The sequence below is a fragment of the Lissotriton vulgaris genome, chromosome 2_2 (genome assembly GCF_964263255.1).
Source record: "Lissotriton vulgaris chromosome 2_2, aLisVul1.2, whole genome shotgun sequence".
In the NCBI taxonomy this organism is placed as follows: domain Eukaryota; kingdom Metazoa; phylum Chordata; class Amphibia; order Caudata; family Salamandridae; genus Lissotriton; species Lissotriton vulgaris.
Window position 1 is genome coordinate 23,569,544 of NC_141688.1, and position 23,690 is coordinate 23,593,233.

Here is a 23,690-nt window from a genome sequence, read left to right on the forward strand (position 1 = left end):
GGCTGACGCCAGAACTGTTATAAAGGATTTGCGAGTCTTTATCGGCACATACGCAATCGGCACGCTACATTCTGACCAGGGTCCTGCGTTTAGCTCTCGAGCTTACAAGGAGGCCATGGCTAGTTTGGGCGTTGCAATGCGGTATTTTAGTCCCTTCCATCCTGAGGGTAATGCGGTAGTGGAAAGAAAAAAACATGACCTAAAGCAATCTATAACAGCTAAGGTATTAGGTTCGGGTGATGGGTGGGTCAAACATCTAATAAGTGTCCAACGCAGTCTTAACAATCTGCAAAGAAATTTTCTGGGGGGAATCACTCCATATGAATTACTGTTTGGTACTAGAATGATAATCGAAGACCTCGACTGTCAAACTTCAGTGGTGGAACAAAAACCCTTTGATGGCAAAGATCGTTTGGCTGTTTTACAGGACTTAAATGAAAACAGAAGTCTGAGTAACACGATACAAAAGGCAAAAGCCACTGAAGAAAAACCACCTGTCCCAGCAAGACCTGTCTGGATTCCAAAGATTGTGGATCTAGTCAGGGAAAAAATAGCGGTGAAGAAGGAATTTGGGCCTTCTTACAGAAAAGCAGTATCGGTCTTGGCAATCCAAGGAACAAGATCAGTAGTACTACCGCCCCTTGCTGGTCAAAGGGAGAACAGATTTGTGTCCATCGACCTGGTCAAACCACAATCATGTAGCCAATAATAAGTAGTAGGCCCAGTGGACTCCAAAGATGTAGCAGAAGACCAAATCTTGCTACTATCCAAGAGGTTCATACTGAAAGACTCATCACCTTTGAAGAATCTGCAGAGAGAAAAGAAGATGCAACAAAGCCATGGAACTTGTGCCTCTTGAGAACCAAATAACAGTTCGTCAAGAAACACCTGTCTACAATGATGTAGCCTCGGACTACACCAATATGACAAAGGAAGAAGCAACTCCAAAGATTAGTAACAATCCTGATGCAATTCCAACAATTGACAGAACTGCCTCTGGCTATTTCCTCAACTTGGATACATTTTCTGAGGATCCCAGTGAACCTGAAGAAACGCCAGCAAATAAAACTCTCAAAGAAACAACAATAGAACTCTCATCATCTCATCTGGTTTCACCATGGATTGAATTTTGGATTGGTTTAGGCATATTTTTCCTCCTGCTCTGGCTGATTTTAGTATTAAGCTTCGTACAAATAGATGGAAAATACAGTACAATGGACACAGCAAGTCAGAAAATCAACTTGGTCCTAAAACCTCACAACTCATCCCATCGTGAAGAGACCTGTCATCAGTAAACATCACAGCCGTTCCTATACCTCGTGGTATAGCATGGGACAGAATTGATTGTGAAATCTATGGCCCGGTGGAGCTGCTGAAGATTCCACACCAGTTCAAGGTTTCTTTAAGTGACTTTGTATCACCCAGCAAATTTTCTGATGATTGGGACTTTGAGACTATTAATAATATGATATCAGATTTAGAAATATCTGAAAAATCTAGTGAACATGACTATTTAAGAAGGTTCATTAGATTATGAACAAATGTATTGTTTTAATCATTATGGTCACCACTATTTGCACAAATCTACAAGTCCTAGGAATATTTTTACATATAATCAATGGGAACCTTGTCCCACGCCACTAAAAGGCAGCTCAAAAACATTTCATGAAAAGTTTTCGTACTTCTCAGGGTTTAATGTTACAAATCCAGAAACGTTTTATTTAAAAAATGTAAATAAGACAGGAATGGAAACAATGTTGACCATTACTAAACAAATGTATTCTGCAAACTTTAATGCTCAGCTGTCTACAATAGGTTTCGACTTTTGGAAAGACAAAAACTGTCTGGGGCACGAAATACTGACAGGTACAAGGTTTAGAAGCCTTGTTCAGAGCCTGCATTATACCAGAACAAATAATGTTTTTAAACGACACGGTTCAAAAGACTTCTTGTCTTGGCCTGGCTAAGACAAAAGATTGAAATAAACCGTCTATACCTAAACCCACTTCTGAAAGTAATGATACTACAGAAAATGAGGTAGAAAAGGAGGTAGACGTACCATATATTTTAACACAACAGACTAATCCTGATTGGAAAAAAAGGTTAATCTGGCCCACAGACACCAATAACTGTCATGATAGATTCCTGAACTAAACACAGGGGTTAAGAATGAACAGGCCAGATCCAAGATACTCCCAGAGACAACATCCAGGGATAGTAACATACAGTGTAGGAAAATTATGCCTTGAGTGGCTAAAGACATCCACACTTCCGGAAATTAAACAACACTTATCTTTACTTAAAGAAGGCAATGATTTGCGAGATTTCTTAATGGGGCCTCGCAAACCACAGCAAAAACGTTTCATATACGCCGAGTACAACGAAGCTTGGAAAATAACGCAAATGGAAACTGCAGAAAGAATACGAGAAATTGATCGTATTAATTTAGAGAAAGCTCTCTCTGTAGTGGACAATGGGTTAACTAGACTGTCCTCCAGGACATATTCATTGGACAGCATTGTATCCTCTGCAACTGACATAATGGAACAGGACTTGCTAATGATACAACATGGCCAGTCTCAATTACGTTCTATGATGCAGCTAGGTTGTACGTTGCAAAATCTTCGTTCAGGCAACGTGCCATGGCTTCTAATCAACACGTCATTTTTTGCTGTATTTTAACTTACAGATAAACAAATCTCTTTGTCACAAAGAGGAGCAGACTATACGGTGCTGAGCATTGAAAAACTGTAAAGATTACCATTGACAGTTTCTGAGAAGCCGGTCATTGAATGGATAATTCATGGCACCATCATGATGCCAGTGACGATATTCCAATTTCAGTATTGTCTACAGCATATACCAGCAGGCCTGTATGAAAGGTTGGGTAAAGAATACATTAAGTCGACATGGACTTTACCTTACACACACAAATGTTGGAACAAGGGAAAAGAGGTATTCCTTAGTGGTAAAAATTGTAAGAACTCACTAAGTGGTACACTTTTGTGCAAAGGTATTAATTTACATGGAGCCTGCAACGGTTCTGCAAATAACCTCTCTTGCCACCTCCACGGTACACCCTCCACAGTGATCGAACCCATTTTCAGGCAGCTATCCAATGGCAGCTACGTAATGTTGAATGATCACAACTGCTGTGGCATGTTGCCAGGAAAACTTTATCTCGTTAGTGTGTCGTCCATGGTCACGTGTTGTATGCAAGTATTGTATCCAACGCACAAGACAGACAGTGGGACGGCATTATGGCCTTCACTGAATATCTCTTCTATACGAATTGATACTTTAAGCAGAATAAAAGCCATTCTTTTGCAAACATCTGTGCCACTGACCTCGTCTAAAGAAACGTATGATCTGCAAGTTGCGAGGACATCTGCAGAGCTACACGCATTATTATCAACAAACTGCCGAGTACATTTAGCAGAAATGTTAAGTCAAATCTTAAACATGTCTGATACCAGTGGCATCGCACATGTATTTAAGACTATTTCTTCTGGACTGTTAACACCATTTGAAGCAGTTCTCTGCATTTTTGCAAATTTTGTGCACTCTGTGTTCTGTGGCCTGCCTCTCATCTTGGGACTCGTAGCAGGAATTCTATTTTTATTCCTTCTGCTCCGATATGGCAAGTCCGGTAACCAACCATACCCAGACAAACATGGAAGGGACCCTCCTTGCCGAGAGAATTACACAGATTCTTGGCTTGGCTCGTTTAAGAGATCTGAACACAACCTGGTTTCTTTCATTCAGACCAATCTGGCAAGATTGCATCTTACCTGTTCTACGATGCCTGCTTTGCAGAGAGGAATGCGTGTTGGACATCTGTCTTACACTTCCATCAGTCCTGCCATCGGATGTAGACGCCTTGCTAGGTCCCGTAATGACTCATGCATCGTGTTGTCCCCAACTGCTACCAATCCTGATAACGGCATTCATTGAGGTCTCACCAGTAAGTTTAACTGAGGGTGAGGTACGAGGATCAACAGGCACACAGGCACCATCTGATATTAACAGTGCTAATGCGGCACCTGGCGCTGATGGCAATGCTTCTCATCTGTGCACATTTGATCTGCTTGATCAAGTAATTCCACTTTCACCTACTGTGGTAGACTATTTCTTTGCCAGTCTAGATGATCTGATGTTTTCTCCTGACACCGAGAATAACTTGATTCATGTACACAGCGTTCCCTGGACTCTGAAATTCGGCCATGCATTTTTAAAAACAAAGACTGCTAACTTTGGAACTCTATTTTTTCACAACCAATTGAATTTTGCTCTCCAAAAACAATTGAACTTTTTGGCACAGACTAATCTGCTTAAAGTAGAACTATTCTTAGAGAACAAGAAATGATTTTCCTTTTTAAACACTGCCTAGAGAAAATATTTGGCCTTGTCCTCATAACAATTGACATGATATGTTTTGTTATGAAATGGTCTCGACCTTTCTTTCTGTATTCAAGAGCCATTTTCATAAATGTAATTTCATGATTCATTCAGTTTGAATCATGCCATACTCTATGCTTAGAATGACATCACTTCCTTAAAATGCGTACTGTAGAAATCCTCAATATTTTTTCTTTTGTGCAACCATTTCAAGTGCGCTATGTATTTTGGGGTGGGATTGTGAACACTAGCTTTAGATATGTTCAGTGCTTATACGTTTAGCTTTATTGAACTTAAGATCGTGGAGTGGGTGTTGTAAATGAATCTAGGGCCCTAGTGTAAATTTTCCAAATTCATGCCCTTATATAGGTATACTTTATCATATCCTTATATAGGCATAGAAATCACTACCATATTTGGCCTAAGTCTTGCAGCCCAAATACGGCATGGCTACTTCCACTAATTTCCGAGAATCAACGATTTCTTCGAAAAACCCGCCTTCAGCAGCTAGGGACTTCTCCCCGTTTGAATATTAAGTTCTCCAAGAACTCCTGGCGTTTTCAAAGAATCTAGCCTCTGAGTGACGTTATTAAGTCCAATCATGCGTCAAACTCGGCACCTTCAAAGTATAAATATTGAATATGCTACTTACCAGTATGCATCTGTTCTTGGCATGTAGGGCTGCTAACATTCATATCTTTGCATTAGATCGCCACCTAGTGTTGGGTCCGGATGATCGCACATTGTTGTCCTGGAAGAGTCTTCGAAGTATCCTGAGATGGGTGGCTCCTCCCCTGGACTACAGTGCGCATGGGCATCGGCTCCATCCCCAGATTGTTTTTCGCCATTGTGGCAGAGGATGGAGTGGCAAGTATAAAGGATGTCCATGCTAATGATTGAATACAATAGTATATCTGCAGCTGCGACAGGCACCGGGGAGGAGGGCGGGCGATATGAATGTTAGCAGCCCTACATGCCAAGAACAGATGCATACTGGTAAGTAGCATATTCAGTTCGAGGCATGTGGGCTGCTAAATTCATATCTTTGCATAGAATACATAGCAGTCCCTCCATCAGCGGCGGTTGCCCGTGCCAGCTGCAGAAACCTGAAAAAGTGTCTTGAGAACAGCCTGCCCTACAGCCGCTTGCTGTTTGGAATGTACATCAACACAGTAGTGTTTTGTAAAGGTATGTGGTGTAACCCACGTGGCTGCTCTGCAAATATCCTCTAGAGGAATGTTACCAAGGAAAGCCATGGATGCCCCCAACTTGCGTGTGGAGTGTGCCTTTGGGGGTATTGTTAAAGTGCGCTTGGCTTTATGATAACAGATTTGGATGCACTTAACAATCCATCTGGCTATTCCTGCTTTGGAAATTGGGTTGCCTTTGTGTTGTGGTGAGAAGGCAACAAAGAGTTGTTTCGTCTTCCTAAAGTGTTGTGTCCTGTCTATGTAGTACATCAATGCCCTCCGTACGTCCAAGGTATGGAGCATCCTTTCCGCCACTGTTTGTGGGTTCTGGAAGAATGCAGGCAAATCGATAGTTTGGTTGAGATGAAAATGTGACACCACCTTTGGAAGGAATTTGGGGTTAGTACGTAGTACCACCCTATTTGGATGAATTTGGATGAAAGGCTCTTGTATCGTGAGTGCTTGCAACTCACTTACGCGTCTTAGTGACGTAATGGCAATTAGGAAAGCAACTTTCCACGTTAGGAATTGCAGTTCGCACGAGTGCATTGGCTCAAACGGTGGTCCCATCAGCCTGGTGAGGACCACATTGAGGTTCCACACGGGAGCTGGCGGTGTTCTTGGTGGAATGACTCGTTTCAGTCCTTCAAGAAACGCTTTAATTGCAGGCACCCTGAAGACTGAGAGATGCTGCCTATTTTGAAGGTAAGCTGCGATGGCGGATAGATGTATCCGAATAGAAGTGTACGCTAGTTTGCACTTGTAAAGGTGTAACAGATAGCAAATGATGTTAGGGATAGATGCATCTAGCGGGTTTATGTCATTGTTTGCACAGTAAATGACAAAACGCTTCCATTTTGCGGCATAGCATGCTCTGGTTGACGGCTTCCTCGCCTCCTTGATGATGTTCATGCATTCAGGAGGGAGGTTCAGGTATCCAAACTCTAAGACTTCAGGAGCCAGATCGCTAGGTTGAGCTGTTGCGGATCTGGATGCTGAATTTCTCCATGGTTCTGCGTCAGAAGTCTGGGCGTGAGGCGCAGTCTTTGATGCGGGACCACTGAGAGCTCGAGGAACGTGGTGTACCATGCTTGGCGCGCCCACGTTGGAGCAACTAGGATGAGTGTCATGGAGTGTTGCCGTAGTTTCCTCGCCACCAGTGGTATCAGGGGTGTCGGGGGAAAAGCGTAAGCAAATTTGCCTGACCAGTTCATCCATATCGCATTGCCCTGCGATTGGGGGTGTGGGAACCTGGCGGCGAAGCTTTGGCATTTTGCGTTTTCCCTTGTGGCGAACAGGTCTATGTCTGGACGCCCCCACCTTTGGAAGTACGGCTGGAGTACCGATGGATGTATCTCCCACTCGTGCATTTGATGACTGTATCTGCTGAGCAGATCCGCCATCTGATTGTCCTTCCCCGGGAGGTGTTCTGCCATGAGGAAGATGTTCCTCTGAATGGCCCACTTCCACATGCTCTGAGCCAGGTGAGACAGCTGTGGTGAGTGGGTGCCCCCCTGCTTTTGGATGTAGTACATCGCGGTCATGTTGTCCGTCCGGACTAACACCACTTTGTTGCACAGATGTACAATGAAGGACTTGAGCGCCATGAAGATCGCCATCAGTTCCAGATAGTTGATGTGCATCTTCTGTTGCTGCGTCGTCCATAGTCCCTGCACTGTGTAAGTGAGCAGGTGTGCTCCCCATCCCTGGAGAGATGCGTCCGTTGTCAGGATAACCTGTGGCACTGGCTCCTGGAACAGTCGGCCCTTGCAAAGGTTGTGTGGAGTCCACCAATGCAGAGAGTTGTATGCCCGACTGTTAACCAACACTAGGTCTGTTAATTGCCCCTGAGCCTGTGTCCACTGATTTGCTAAGCACTCCTGGAGCGGGCGCATATGCAACCGTGCGTGAGGGACTATGAAGATGCAGGAGGCCATCATGCCTATCAACTGCATGAACACTCTTGCTGGAAGCGAGTGTCCCGGTCTGAACTTCTGGATTAAGGACTGCATGCCGTCTATCCTGACCTGGTTTGGTCGTGCCGAGGCCGTCAGGGTATTGATCGTCGCACCCAGAAACTGCCGGACGTGTGCCGGCTGAAGGTGTGACTTCGGGTAATTCAACGAGAAACCCAGGTCGTGAAGGAGGTGAATGGTAGTCGACATGTCCGCGGCGCACTGCTGTTCCGATCTGGCTTGAACGAGCCAGTCGTCGAGGTAGGGGTAGACATGGATGTTCTGCCTCCTGAGGTGCGCTGCTACAGTCGCCAGACACTTGGTAAAGACCCTTGGGGCAGTCGTGACTCCGAAGGGTAGGACTTTGAACTGATAATGCGCGCCCTGGATAGTGAACCTGAGGTACTTTCTGTGGGACGGATGTAATGGAATGTGGAAATAAGCATCCTTGAGATCTAAGGTTGCTAAGAAGTCTCCTTTGTTTAACATAGGAAGAATCTGCTGCAGTGTAAGCATGTGGAAATGCTCTGACAGTATGTACAGATTGAGGGGACGGAGATCCAGAATTGGTCTGAGAGATCCGTCCTTCTTTGGAATGAGGAAGTACAGAGAATAAACCCCTGTGCCTTCCTCCCCCACTGGCACGAGCTCGATTGCCCCTTTTTGCAGCATCACCAACACTTCCTGCTGCAATAAGTGCAAGTGCTCTGCGGACATAGGTCTTTGCCTTGGCGGAATGTTGGGTGGAGTGGACTGTAACTCTAGACAATAACCGTACTGTATAAGTTGTCGCACCCACCTGTCTGTGGTGATGTTGGTCCAGACGGGCAGGAACTGCTGTATTCTCCCCCCGACAGGTGTTAAATGGTCGGGGGGCAGTGACAGAGAGTCACTGGTTGCTTGGGGCAGAGGAGCGTGAATTGTTGCCTCCTTTGCCACGTCCTTTGTTGCTGTTTCCCCTGTAGCCCCTCTTGTTTTGTTTGGGGTACGAGGACTGTGCTCCACCTCTAGGGAACTGTGACTGTTGACCCATCTGTCCTCTGGTGACTCCACGGGCACCTGAGCGACGAAAATTATTGCCCCGAAACTGCTGAGATTGTAGGGCCCCCATCGATTTAGCAGTTTCGGTGTCCTTTTTAATCTTTTCCAGGGTGGTGTCAACATCTGGACCAAACAGTCTATCTGGATTGACTGGTTGATTAAGTATGGTTGTTTGAATGTCAGGTTTGAACCCCGATATGCGGAGCCAAGCCTGTCTTCTGAGCATGACACTGGTGTTAACGGCCCTAGCGGCCGTGTCCGCGACATCAAGTGCGCACTTTATGGCCGCGTTGGAGATCAGTTGTCCCTCCTGTATAAGCATTTTGGTGCCCTCTTGAAACTGCGGAGGCAGGTGTTCTACAATTTGCTCTAGTGTGTCGTAATGTGATCGATCATAACGTGCCAGTAGTGCCTGTGTATTTGCAATACGCCAGAAATTGGCAGCCTGTGCAGCCACTCTTTTGCCTCCTGCCTCTAGCACTTTGGACTCCTTATCCGGGGGAGGAGCTTCACCCGTTGTTTGGGAGTTGGCCCTCTTGCGTGCGTTTGCTACCACCAAGGAGTCAAGCGGCAACTGTCCTCGAATGTATGCAGGGTCTGCAGGCGCTGGTCTGTACTTTTTTTCAATACGTGGGTTGACCACCCTTGCCCTGGTAGGCTCTTTAAAGATGTCCGCAGCGTGCTTGAGGACCCCTTTGAGCATAGGCAGTGTCTTTACATTTCTTTCTGAAACTGAAAAAGTGTCGAATAGAAAGTCTTCCTCAACTGGGTCAGCATGCATGTCCACGTCGTGATTAGCAGCTGCCCTCTCAATCAGTGCATGAAAACCTGCTGAATCCTCCGTAGGGGATGCACGTGTACTGAAGGACTGTGGGTCTTGCCCCACATCTTGGTTGCCTTGGTCCCCAATGCCATAATAAGAATCTGGCTGTGCATCAGGTTCATTTACTGGGAACGTGTATTGTTCATCTTCACCATAGTCCCCACTGTCAGAGTGGTCTGGAGACGGTGTTGGGCTCCTTCCCACAGGAGGTAGAATAGGTTCCATGAGGCCTGATGCGTCCTGTGGAACCTTCTTCTTCTTTAGGGGAATGATGTAGGATTCCACCGGCTGCGAAGTGATCTTCCTCTTATAAAGAGTTAACTTCCCCGTGTCCGCGTCTATAAAACACTCCGAATCCTCTTCAGGGTCGAGCACTTGACCCGAAGATGTCCCCGCCGTAGAGGAATCCGACTTCTTTGGCGTCGATTTCGAGGAAAAGGCCTTTGGCACCACTTTTGGCGGTAGAAGGAAAAGGAGCTTACTTGCCGGCTTGACCGGGACGTCTGCCGCCTTCTGCGTCGACGGCGTTGGCGTCGACGAGGAAAGAACCTTGTCCTTAATTCTTTGTAGTGAAGCAGCCACGAGAGATGCGTCGGTGACCGATGTCTTTGGCACCGATGAGGTGGCCTTGCCTTCGGATGCGACGTTCCGTTGGTCCTTTGGAGGGATGGACGGCGCCGGACCCGAGTCCCTGGATCGATGCGCAGATGTCCCCGATGGAGCCGGGGCAGTGTCGGTCGCCTTAGCTGGCTTCGCCGGCGCCGGCGCGCTTGTCTTGTGCGTGCCCCCCTTTTTAGAGGATCTCTCCTCCGGCGCCGATTTCGACCCCGTGGAATCGCCGTGCTTCTTCGACTTCTGCGGACCGGAGGTCGACGGAGTCGATAAGGCCGCCGGTTTATTTGTTTTCGCCGTTACGACCGCCATCTTAGGGACGTTCGAGTCCTTAACTTTCGGTTTCGGTTTCGGGTCGGCCATCTTAGGTGTAGTCGAGACCGTTGTTTTCAGTTTCGGTTTCGAAACCCTAGGCGCAGCAAGTATGTCCGTGGCCGGGCCGACAGGCGGGGCCGTGGCTTGCGCTACAGGGTCTTGGGTAAGGCCGACAGGCGATCCCGCGACCCCCTCCTGATGTTCTTCAACTTCGGGGCATAGCTCGTCCCCTGAGCTATCTTCCTCGGCCCCATAAACCATCACGTCGTCCCCTACCTCGTCGACGTATTCAAGGCCCTGACCCACGACTCCGTCGTCGTCATATTCCGGATCGGCCTCGACCTCCGTCTCAGGCGGGGAGATTTGAAGATGATGGCTCTGGTCTTCTTCTTCTTGGTCGCCGAAGATGTTATCCGGATCCGGGGCCGTCTGTTTGGCCACAAGGCGCACCGCGCGCCGAATCGTTAGAGTTTTCTTCGACCTGAACTTCGCACAGGCCCGGCAACTTCCTTCATCATGCACTTATTGCAGACCGGGTGTACATCTACATGTGGGTATTTGGACCCACAGAGCGGACAGAGTTTAAACGGACTCCGCTCCATGTTGGGAACTTAGTGTCGAGTCGCGATGAGAAGGCCTCGATGTCCGAAGAGTAGTTAGAAACTCCGGTGATTCCGGCTCCGAGAGACGGAAGAAACTCGAGACCGAACGCAAACAATACCGACGTAAAGAAACCCAAAGCCTTTTGGCCGTAAAAAATGATATTTATTCGGTTCCGACGGAGAGACGTCGAGACCGCATCCGAACCCAATGGCGGAAAAAAACAATCTGGGGATGGAGCCGATGCCCATGCGCACTGTAGTCCAGGGGAGGAGCCACCCATCTCAGGATACTTCGAAGACTCTTCCAGGACAACAATGTGCGATCATCCGGACCCAACACTAGGTGGCGATCTAATGCAAAGATATGAATTTAGCAGCCCACATGCCTCGAACAAATATGCCTAGGTTTGCCCAGACAAACACACGGTGGTTTGGAGCAGATAGACCATCTGCTCGACGCCCTGCAGCAGCAAGTGCCGAAGGAAGCCGACCCTCCAGCTGACGCACTGAGAGACTCTGTCTTTTCTCTTGCCGAGAAATCCAGCTCCAGTGTTTCCGGGCTACTCTTGCGGGTATCTTGGAGTTCTGAGAGAGAGATACAAGACCTCCTTCATTCTAAAACCAAGGTATAGCGCCGATTAGACCTCTTAGAGAATTCTTGGAATAGCATCCTGACAGAGTACTAAACTTAGGCTACTCCTCACTTCTTCCCTTGTACTAGACTTAGGTTAGGTACACCGGGGTAGGCGTATTTTAGAAGCACCAGTTGAGTACTTTTAGTCTTTATTTATTACTGTATGTATTGTATAAATTTTATACACTTTTATGGCTTAGAAACCATATCATGCTTTTACAGTACTACTTTATAATACTGTTCGTATTATATGCATTGTACTTTATGACTAGTATTACGATTGTAGCAGTACATTTCTTATGCTTGAGAAAGAAGACTGTTCAATAAATACTTTTATTGAAAACACCTGTCTCTATTTTCTCAGCACCTCTGGTGAAACGAAGCATGCACAATTGACTGAGTAAAGTAGCTATCTATTGTTTCCGCGACTCTAGAGATGGATTTCTTATTCTTGGGAAACAAAGTTGTCATGTTTATGCGGTTGTCAGAAACTAATCCCTTCTTGTTTATTCGAGAAAGTTTCTAGTGACCTCTGAGCTAGCTGGCACTCACAATTAAGTTTAATATATACGATAGAGACCTAGTCTACTTCAGTCCTACGTCTAAACTATAGTATATGTTATTCCAATGCGCAGAGCCTATTGGAAATATAGGAACTACACTACACTGGTGTGGCAGGAGACGTTGCTGGCACCAAATCATTAAAAACTTCAGGTCGCTGTCCGGGAACCCCCTCAACCCCCATTACTTTGACCAGGAGTCACTGGATATAAAGACACCATTTTTTGTTTTTGAGGAAGAGGCAGAAAAGCTTCCATTTCATACTTTTAAATTCTCTAGAAGGTAAAGTCAGTTACGATTAAATAAGTATCAGTTTGGGATACTGTAACTTAATACCATTAAGAGAAGGGGTAGCTGGTGGGACACCTCGAATGAAGGCAAATTCAGTGGCTTCACTTCACTGACTTAGGTACGAGAAGAAAACTTATGCTGAAGCAGATATAATGTAATTGCAACACAGAGTCAAGACTGATTTGCATATGGCTGGGTTCAGAATGGCATAGTGAGCAGAAAAACAATGGATTTAGGCCCAGATCTCTGTACTTGGGTGAATATATGACATTGTTCTGCATTCTGTCCATCAAATGTTATTTTTGCATTTGTCACCCGAGTGGGACGGTTATGCCCAGAAGTGGGTCCCGTGCTCTCCATGCCACTGGAGTCAAGCTATCCTGGCTGAAGAGGGGTGACACCCCGAAACCGGTCCTAGGATGCTTGTTTCCAGTCCAGGGAGGACCTGGCCTGCCAGTTCGGGCTAGACTGTTCCCACTGGGCACTGGGTCAAGACTGATTTGCATATGGCTGGGTTCAAACTGGAATAGCATGGTTAGCAAAAAAACGATGGATTGAGGCCCAGATCTCTGTACTGGGGTGAATGTATGGCATTACTCTGCATTCTGTCCATCAATTGTTGCTGAAGCAGATATAGTACAGTTATAAAGCATTCTGAATCCAGGAGTTGGACAGTATAGTCTAGACAATACTTAAAAGGAAAAGAAGGATTCATTCTTTTGGATCTGGTCTCAAGTACAATGACTTTAGGACTTTTAGCAGGGATGTGACAGCACATATAGGGGGCTTATCATGGCTCTTCTCTCTCCGTTTTCGAAAAGACTGACAACCGTGGGACATTATTACATCTCCCACTTATGGGGACTCATGTGTCATACACGACACTACTCTTTAAGTCGCTTCCACATACTCAGGAAATTACTCAGAAACCGAGGATTAAATCATATGCACCGCAAGGGTCTCTTCACAATATACAACTTCATCCTTTATTACATAGTGAACTTTCTACCTGACTGCCATATAGGACCAGCTGTACTGAACCACCCATTTTAGCCTTGAAAAAGTCACTGGTGTGACAAAACACGTCAGATGTTTTTCCTGACTGAAAATACAAGCTCCAATGAGAAACAATACTTTGCTCTTGTCTTTGAATTGTTGAATCTACAAATTACTAATAAGTGGAAGCACTACATGTTGACTGTTGAAATTAGTGCTATGGTACCCGTTTTTCAAATGCAATGAGGAATGATTCCACATCAATGACCTGAAATGTCAGTCCCATTTTATTCAACACAAAATAATGGACTTATACTGGATTATTTCCATGGCAAGGCTCGAAAAATCCCCAAAATGATACCAGTCCTGTAGGAGTAGTACCTTAAAAAATGTCCTCGACCTAACTGCAACCTACTTGACCGCCGTCTCTGAAAGCAGAGCAAATCTGACAAGATAACAAGATTTAAAGGCATCTTTATTGCTCATCAACTTTGTGAGCAATAAAAATGCCTTTAAATTTTATCTTGTCACATTTGCACCGTTTTCACAGACAGAGGACAAAAGTTGGTTTGTTTTCCTACTCTCCAGAAAGGGGCGAGTAGGACCTAAAAACAGCTCGAACTCTGCATGGTACTTATCCAAACTTCCTGCTGCCCAAAATAACTGCCCTAGAACCAGAGCACATGACATGTTAACAGGAATGCAATTATTAGGACCTGCAAGCTTGGGCACATTTCTGTCCTGTGCTCAGAGCACCATGCAACTTACGTATCTAGTCTGGTCTTCTAGCAGGAAACTATGAAGTCTACTCTGGTATAGGGAGCCACTCTTCAATATGCTTAAAGTGTACCAATACAACTCTTTTCTTTACTTTAGTCCATATCAAATTATTTTATATCAAATGCGAAACTTTAAAAAAAATCATTTATAAGGTATAGTACTTCCCAAAAGCTAGGTTTGTTTTACATTGGCTTGTTAGCCTAAAATGTTTGATAAATGATAAGGTTACAAAGGTACATCGGTAACAGCACCACGTAATACCACTGCAAATGTGTAACAGTTAATCAATTTATAGAAATAATCTGTAAATTATAAAGCTACAGGCACATCACATTGGAAAGGCTGGTCAGAAACTGCACATTTATTTGGAATCTTTGATTCTCAAGTACACAATATATATATATATTTTACTTTGGAAAATAAGAGGGGCCTAAATGGAATGCATTGTCAATAGTAGGACTCACCTGGTTCCGGGTGGTTTGCTGTTGGGGCCTTTCCCTATGCGCATGGCTTTCTCTTGTTATTGCAGATGTCCCAGAGTCTATATGAGCTGAGCCCACTGGAGTAGGCTGCAGAGGGGAAAAGCACAATGTGGAGTAATTATGTACCTTTTCAATGATAGGAGTTTAATTGATGAAATACTAACTTGGTTGGGTTGGTACAGCAAGCACAATTATTTAACATTAGCTAATGACTAAGTTATTATTTTATCAAAAAGGCTTAAAAGAAATTACCTTAAACGTGACATCAAAACTGAGCACTATACATTTCAGACATTCAATAAGTTCCATGTACTCACGTGCAGACACTAACTGTTTTGAAATAGGAGGAGCGACCAGAGGACTTAAACTGTAACACAGCAATTTATTAAGCCTGTAGGCTGCCACACTAGAAGAGGTTGCTAGGTGCGGGCCTGTTGCTTTTCCCTCCAAAATGAAAATCAATAGTTCTCTAGAGCCATGCTCACAATGTAATCAATCATGGAGATCAGTGTAGCTGGATCTTCTGTTATAGAAACCCTTGTTAAAGAAGAACATTGGTGGTGTAAAGCTTTCAAACTAATTTCACACAGAACTGCTGAGCAAAACTGTACATCTAACATCAGTATAAACTCCAGTCCTCACTAACAAGTAGCTTGAAACTGGTGTACTGTTGTAAATCTCCATTTTACAGTGACCTACACTACTTTAATTAAAGAAAATCATTACAAAGCAATTTTCCAAGGATTTTAAAGGTGTGGGCATTCCTAACTTTAAAATGAACTGGATGCACTATGAGTACAATATTTAACTACAGTAAACCACAATGGGTGTCAAAAGAGTAAAGTTCTTCAGAAAGGGAACACATTGCGAAATATGGAATATGCTACTTACCAGTATGCATCTGTTCTTGGCATGTAGGGCTGCTGACATTCATATCTGTGCATAGATCGCCGCCTAGTGTTGGGTCCGGATGATTGCACCTTGTTGTCCCTGAAGAGTCTTCAAAGTATCACGAGATAGGGGACTCCTCCCCTGGACTACAGTGCGCATGGGCATCTTCTCCATCCCCAGATTGTTTTTCGTCATTGTGGCAGAGATGGAGATAGTAAAGTAAGAGATGGCCATGCAAAAGATAATGCTGCAGCTGCAACAGGCACCGGGGAGGAGGGTGGGCAATATGAATGTTAGCAGCTCTACATGCCAAGAACAGATGCATACTGGTAAGTAGCATATTCCGTTCGAGGCATGTGGGCTGCTGAATTCATATCTGTGCATAGAATGTATAGCAGTATCTCTTCTAGAGGTGGTTACCTGTGCCAGCTGCAGCAGTTTGATAGAGTTTTGAGGACAGCCTGGCCTACAGCAGCTTGCTGCTTTGCTTGCACGTCTACACAGTAGTGTTTTGTGAAAGTGTGTATGGTAGTCCATGTGGCTGCTCTACATATGTCTTCAAGAGGAATATTCCCTAGGAAAGCCATGGATGCCCCCATTTTGCGCGTAGAGTGTGCTCTTGGGGGACAGTTAAAGTGCGTTTTGCCTTTTGATAACATATTTGAATGCATTTAACTATCCATCTGGCTATTCCTGACTTTGAAATGGGCTTCCCTTTATGTCGTGGTGAAAAAGCAACAAATAATTGCTTTGTTTTTTTAAATGATTTTGTTCTGTCCACATAATAAAGCAGAGCTCTCTTTACATCCAGTGTGTGTGGGGCTCTTTCAGCTACTGACTGTGGATTTTGGAAGAACACTGGCAGTTCTATTGATTAATATAGAAAGTGGATATGAACTTTGGCATAAACTTAGGGTTTGTTCAAAGTACTACCTTGTTAGCATGTATCTGCATGAAGGGTTCTTGAATTGTTAGTGCTTGTAGCTCGCTAACTCGCCTGAGTGAGGTAATGGCAATCAAGAATGCCACCTTCCATGTTAGAAATTGCAATTCGCATGAGTGTAGAGGTTTGAAAGGAGGTCCCATAAGTCTTGTAAGTACTATATTTAGGTTCCAGACTGGGGAAGGTGGGTGCTTCGGAGGAATCACCCTTTTAAGACCCTCCATAAAAGCCTTGATTGCTGGTACTCTAACAGTGAAAGGTGTTGTCTGTTTTGGAGATATGCTGCTATAGCAGCGAGGTGTAGTCTTATACAAGCGTATGCTAGGTTGCATCTTTAAAGATGCAGTAGGTAAGATATAATGCAGGGGTGGGGAAATTCATATCTCACGACGCCCGAGACATCTAGATTTTTAATTTCTGTTTTGTCCAAAGGACAAGTAGAAAGTCCTACAGTAATCCGATACACAGCTGTTGAACGCTGTTGTTCACAGCCAGTTAATAAGTAGCTCGGAGCAGTTTATTGGTACTGAAAGGACGAATGAAAAAGCTAGGGGCTGCACTTTCACTTTCCCCAGAGCTGAAAAACATGATGGAGCGAAGCTCAAAGTTGCAACTACCTCCGACCCCAGCATGTACATCCACAGCACTATCAGGCTCTCATGTGGCTCCTGGTCCTTTCATTTACTTTGCGCATGAGACAAACATCGAGCTTCTGCAGCTCCAGAACACCCGCAGCAATGGCATGTAAGAGACTGCCTTTTCTGCCTCTTGGCCCCCACTCCGACTTGCACTTATGATTCCTGTCTTTTATTCTGTGCTTCACCCTTGGGCCTCTTACGGCCCCAAGATTCCTCCACATCCTCTCCTTCAGGAACTACTGTAAGGCACCTTGTTTTCCCTTCTCATGAAGCTTGTGCACACCCCTTTGCCTTTCCTTTACAACTTCTGTTTTACCCAGTGCCTATACATGCTAACCCCCCTCCGCCGCCATCTCTGACCACCCTGACCCCCTTCTCTTGGCCTCTCACATCTTACATCATCCAGGGTGTACATTACATCTCCTTACTTTCCCCATGGGGTTTCATGCAGGCCTCAGGCCCACCCCTATTTCTGTACATGCACTTTGTCTCATTTTGTGCCTTCTGAAGGGGGCACCGTAAACACGCAGTTGTAGCAGCTACTGCAGCTGTGGGGTTCTTGATAGGTGTTTTTCATCTGCAGGTTCACAGACAAAGGCTAATTAATGTGAAAGGGTGGGTGAGTGGGTTGGTGGGGAGGGTGGATGGATAGATGCATGGATTAATGATTGATGTAAGAATGGTTGAGTGAAAGGATAGAAGGATTAATGCAAGGGTAAATTAATGGATGGGTTGAAGGAGGATGGATAAGTGAAAGGATGGTTGGCTGAATTAAATGGTGGATTGATGGCTGAGAGAAAGAGTAGATGGATCGGTGGGTGGATGGAGGTTAGGTAGATAGGTGGGTAGATGGAGGATAGGTGGGTTGACGGATGGATAAGTGGGCGGCTCGGTGGAAAGGTTGCTGGATGGATAAGTGGATGGATGGATAGATTGATGGGTGGATAGTGGAGTGAAAAGGCTGATGAGTGAAAGGGTAGATGGAGGGGGCTGAAAGGGCGGATGGATGAGCTAAAGGACAGGTTGATGGTGGGATGGCTATAAGGGAGGCTGGATATATGAGTAGAAAGGAGGATGGATGGGGTGAAAGGATGGATGGTAGATGAGTGCAAATATGGACGGATATCTGAGTGAAAAGAAGGATGATGGGGTTAAAGCGTGGATGCATGAGTGAAAGGATGGTGAGTGAAAGGAGGGAGGGATGAATGAAAGGAAGGAGGAATGGATGAGTTTGATGGATAGATTTGGAGATGGAAGGATAGGGTTGGAGAAGAGTGTCACAAACTCCCCATTGTAGCAGCTACAGTGGGGGTGCAGTCCTTAATGGGCCTCTTCTGTCTACAACTCAGTAGACAAAGGCTGATAAGTAATGTGAAAGAGCAGGTGAGTGAAAGGATCGATGGATGTGTGGGTGAAAGGATGGTTGGATGAGTGAGTGTAAGTGTGTCTGGCTAGATGGATGGATGGATGAATGAAAAGATGGGTGGATGGATGAGTGACAGGGATGGTGGATGGACGACAGATGTGATGAAGGAAAGAGTGGATGGATGGTTATAGGGTGGATTGATTAGTGAGAAAAGAAGGATGAGTGGAAGGATGGATGGGCGGAAGGATGGATAAATGGATGGATGAGTAAAAGGGAGGGTGGATTGAAGGAGTGAAAGGGTGGGTGGATGGGTGAAAAAAAGCGTGGGTGGCTGCAATAGATGGATGTATAGGTTTGGAGATGGTTGGTAGGTTTAGATATGGGTGGGCGGACGGTTGGACGGAAAAACAGAATGTGAAAGGCTGTTGGATGAAAGAATGAATTGATGATAATGTATAGGTGAAATGGTAGATATCAGTAGGCTAATGAAAAGATGAATGGGTAGATACTTGGATAGGAAAGACGAGAGCTTTTCTAGAGAGGGTTGCAATGACTTTCTTCACTTGCTTGGTAGCGTAAGAACTTTAGTTCAAAGTGGGGTGTGTTTTAATTTTCTGCTTACGCAATTGGCCTGCACTATGCTCCTTACTTCGGCTTATCAGGTGAGCATAGTGCTGTTTGCCAGCCAGTTCTTCCTAGACAGCCAGCTGTTTTTGTTCTCAAAAAGCCCACATTGCCACAGCAGATCCTGGCACTGAACAAAACTACTTTTTGTGCAGATATGCTCCTTGTAAAAGAGCAGAATGCTGTTACACACAGTGAAGTCAGTCGATAGAGATAGCATTTTAATTAGAACAAAAGTTCTTGGTTAAAGCTCAATTGTTAAAGAAAGTCACAAAAGTGCACAATTATGTATGTCCTTGCATTAATGCAGATTTAAGTCTTTCATGAATTCACATGAATTTCCTTCAGTAGGCCAGGAAATTGTACTCCTAGAAAATATTTGTTAATTGCACTTTCACATGAGCAAATATGAGTGTGGAGTTTTGCCACTGCGAAAATCTGTGGAGTATTTACAAGTTCACTTTTCTTCGAACCACAATTTCCCAGCCCTCAAAGAAATGTTACTACTGTCAGGAGTACATTTCCAACCTTTCTCAGTATTGGAAAGGATTAAAGAGAGCTGGTGAAAGCCCTCAAAATGTTGCAAGTTATCATGTTTGCATAGACTCGAACGAGCATTCTAACACTGTAAATATTGCTTACTGCTACTTCCAACCCCAGCATGTATACCTGCAGAACGGATGCAAAATAAGGAATTTGCTAGTATTGAAATCAGTCTATACTATGAGGTTGACATAACCACAGTGACGATTGTCGGAGCTCTTTTATAATGAGACTGCTGCCATTATTTGAAGGTGCACTATATGGCACCAAAGGGACAAGTGGATTTTGTTACAGGACAAGCAGATTTATGAAGCTACCTGTCTCATTGACAACTAGAAATGTTATTAAATTCCACACCCCTGATAATGTTCTCTATGGAAGCATCTAATGGGTTGATTTGGTTATTGTTGCAGTAAATAACAAATCTCTTCCATTTAGCTGCATAGCATGCTCTAGTAGTTGGTCTCCTTGCCTCTTTAATGATGTTCATGCAGTCTGGAGGCAAGTTAAGGCATCCAAATTCGAAGACTTCAGGAGCCAGATCGCTAGGTTCATCTGATTGGGATCTGGGTGTCTGATTTCTCCATGGTTCTGAGTCAGAAGATGGGGTGCGAGGCATAGCCTTTGACGAGGAACCACTGAAAGCTCCAGGAACGTTGTGTACCATGGCTGTCTCGCCCATGTGGGAGCAACTAGGATCATTGTGAGTGACTGTTGCCGTAGTTTGCATGGCACCAGCGGAATCAGTGGTGCTGGGGGAAAAGAGTACGCAAATCTGCCTGACCAGTTCATCCATATTGCGTTGCCCTGTGACAACGGATGTGGGAACCTGGCGGAAAAGTACCGGCATTTTGAGTTTTCTCTTGTGGCAAACAGGTCTATCTCTGGGTGCCCCCACTTTTTGCAGAATGGCTAGAGAACTTGGGGGTGTATCTCCCATTCGTGCAGTTGTTGGCTGTGTCTGCTGAGCAGATCCGATATTTGATTCTTTCCCTGGGAGGTGTTCTGCCAGGAGAAAGATGTTTTTTGGAATTGCCCACTTCCATATGCTCTGTGCCAAGTGGGACAGCTGTGGAGAGTGTGTTCCTCCCTGTTTCTGGATATAGTACGTGGCTGTCATGTTGTCCATCCGGATCAACACAGTCTTGTTGTACAAGTATTTCTGGAATGCTTTTATGGCTAGAAATTGATTGATTAGTAGTCTCTTTTGTTTGACTGTCCAGAGCCCTTGTACTGTGTATTGAAGCAGGTGGGCTGCCCATCCAGTCAGTGATGCGTCCGCTGTTAGTACTAACTGTGGAACCGGCTCTTGGAACAGTCGGCCCTTGGAAAGGTTTTGTGGGTTCCACCACTGCAGAGAGTTGTAAGCGCGACTGTCTACCAACACTACGTCTTTTAGTAGTCCTTGAGGCTGGTTCCACTGTCTTGCAAGACACTCTTGCAGTGGACGCATTTGAAGTCGGGCATGGGGGACAATGAATATGCAAGAGGCCATCATGCCTATGAGCTGCATGAAGACTCGAGCCGGCAAAGAGTGTTTTGGCAGAAATTTGCGAATGAGCACTTGCATGCTGGTTATCCTCGCCGCGCTTGGATATGCCTTTGCCACTGAAGTATTGATGGTAGCTCCCAGATATTGTTGTGTGTGGGATGGTTGTAGGTGGGATTTTGGGTAGATTATTGAAAAACCTAGGCTGTGTAGCAGCTGAAGTGCCCGAGACGTGTCGTTTAGGCACTGTTTGTACGATTTTGCTTGTATTAGCCAATCGTCTAGGTATGGAAACACTTGGATGTGTTGCCTCCTGAGATGTACAGCTACTGTCGCTAGGCATTTTATAAACACTCTTGGAGCCGTGGTTACCCCGAAGGGGAGAACCTTGAATTGGTAGTATTGACCTTCTATTGTGAACCTGAGATATTTTCTGTGAGCTGGATGGATGGGTATGTGAAAATATGCATCCTTGAGGTCCAATGTTGCTAGGAAGTCTCCTTGCTGCAGCAACAGGAGCACTTGCTGTAGTGTGATCATATGGAAGTGCTCCGACAGTAAGTATTGATTTAGGGGTCTGAGGTCCAATATTGGTCTGAGGGAACCGTCCTTCTTGGGAATAAGGAAGTATAGTGCGTATACTCCTGTCCCTTGGTGTTGGAAAGGGACTGGCTCTATGGCCCCTTTTTCCAGCATGCATTTCACCTCTTGATGTAGCAGGGTGATGTGTTCTTTGGACATAGGACAGTGTCTGGGTGGTATGTTGGGTGGAGTAGAAGTGAGTTCTAGGCAATAACCATACTGGATTATTTGTCTCACCCACCTGTCTGTGGTAATTGCGTTCCAGACTGGTAGGAATTGTTGGATTCTGCCTCCGACCGGTGTTAAATGGTCTGGAGGTAGTGTGATGAAGTCACTGTTTCGCGGCAGTGGAGGCTCTGGTGTTATTGCCTCCATGTCCTCTTCCCTTATTATTGTTGCCCCTATAACCTCCTCTGTTGGAGTTCTTGTTAAAGGAACCTTGGGTGTTGCTTTTGTAAGCGCCAAGACGCCCTTGGGCATTTGTTTGCGCTCTATAAATCTCAAATAAATAATAAATAAATAAATGTGGACGAGGATTGTGAAGTATTACCCCGTGTAGTTGCTCTGTATGAGGAGCGTCAAAAGGAACCCCTGTGTTGCTGAAACTGCAATGCGCCCATTGATTTTGCAGTTTCTGTATCTTTTTTCATTTTGTCTAAAATGGTGTCGACTGCAGGGCCAAAAAGGAAGTCTTGATTGATTGGTTGGTTAAGAATGGTGTATTGCACCTCGTTCTTAAAGCCAGAAATACGTAGCCATGCATGTCTTCGTAGTAAGACGCTAGTGTTAATGGACCTGGCAGCAGTGTCAGCTGCGTCAAGCGCACATTTAATAGAGGCATTTGTAATAAATTTCCCCTCTTGTATGAGGTCATTCGCTTGGGCTTTGAAAGGCTCAGGCAATTGTTGCATTAAACTTTCAAGCTGGTCATAGTGTGCTCTGTCGTAACGAGCTAGTAGAGCTCGTGTATTTTCTATTCTCCATGAATTGGAAGCCTGTGATGCTACCCTTTTACCCGAGGCCTCTAGTATTTTGGAATCTTTATCAGGAGGTGGAGCTTCTCATGTTGTTTGTGAGTTGACCCTTTTGCGTGCATTATCCACTACTAGTGAGTCTAATGGTAACTAACCTCTAATATAAGTAGGATCTGTAGGGGCTGCTCTATATTTCTTTTCAATCCTGGGATTGATTACGCGTGCCCTGGCTGTATCTTTAAAGATATCTGGTGCATGTTTTAATACCCCTTTTAACATAGTAAGTGTTCTTAAATTGTTTTCTGAAGTAGGGAATGCATCAAATAAAAAATCTTCGTCTATAGGGTCATTGTGCATGTCTACGTTGTGGTACTGCGCTGCCCTATCTATTAGCTGGTTGAAGACAATGGTGTTGTCAGTAGGTGGCGGCTTTGTTGGGTATGAGGAGGTGTCGAGGATGGGATGCGTGTCATATGGATCAGTAGGTTCACCCCATGGTTCATCTCGAGGGTTAGGATCCTCTGGATAGTCATAATCATGTTGAGGATCTTCCCCCTGTGTCAACCTCATTGTCCAGAGAGTGCGTAGGAGAGTAAGGAGCAAAAGGCGTAGTAGGCATAGTAGGATAGAAAGGAATGAAGGGTCTGGAGGGAGAAGTCCCAAAGTCCTTCTTTAGAGGAATGGGGGGAATGAGAGTCCGTGTCCTTTATTCGGGTCGACGAGTGATTGCGGATCGACTGGATCTTTAGGTTCGACACGCTTTCTGTGCTCGACAGGTTTTTTAGGTTGATTGTCTTTTGTCGACTGGCGTTTTCGGAGCACTTGTTTTTGGTTCGATGCCTTTCTTTGGTTCGATAACCTTCTCTGACTGGACCACAGGCTTCGGCACGACGCCCTTTGTGTCGAAGACCTTCGGCGCAGCGGCCTTCTTTGAGTCGACAGCCTTCTTCGGTTCTGCGC

General features: G+C 45.1%; 1 protein-coding gene across 9 annotated transcripts in view; it reads right to left on the minus strand.

Moving 5' to 3' along the window:
* Positions 1-23,690, minus strand: part of CSNK1G1 (casein kinase 1 gamma 1) — a 766,422-nt gene that overhangs the window by 132,869 nt on the left and 609,863 nt on the right. For all 9 annotated transcript variants that reach the window (XM_086959211.1, XM_086959214.1, XM_086959215.1 and 6 more), the window contains one exon: positions 14,663-14,767. In XM_086959211.1, coding sequence (XP_086815337.1) covers positions 14,663-14,767 — 105 coding nt within the window. The remainder of the gene's footprint in view (positions 1-14,662; positions 14,768-23,690) is intronic.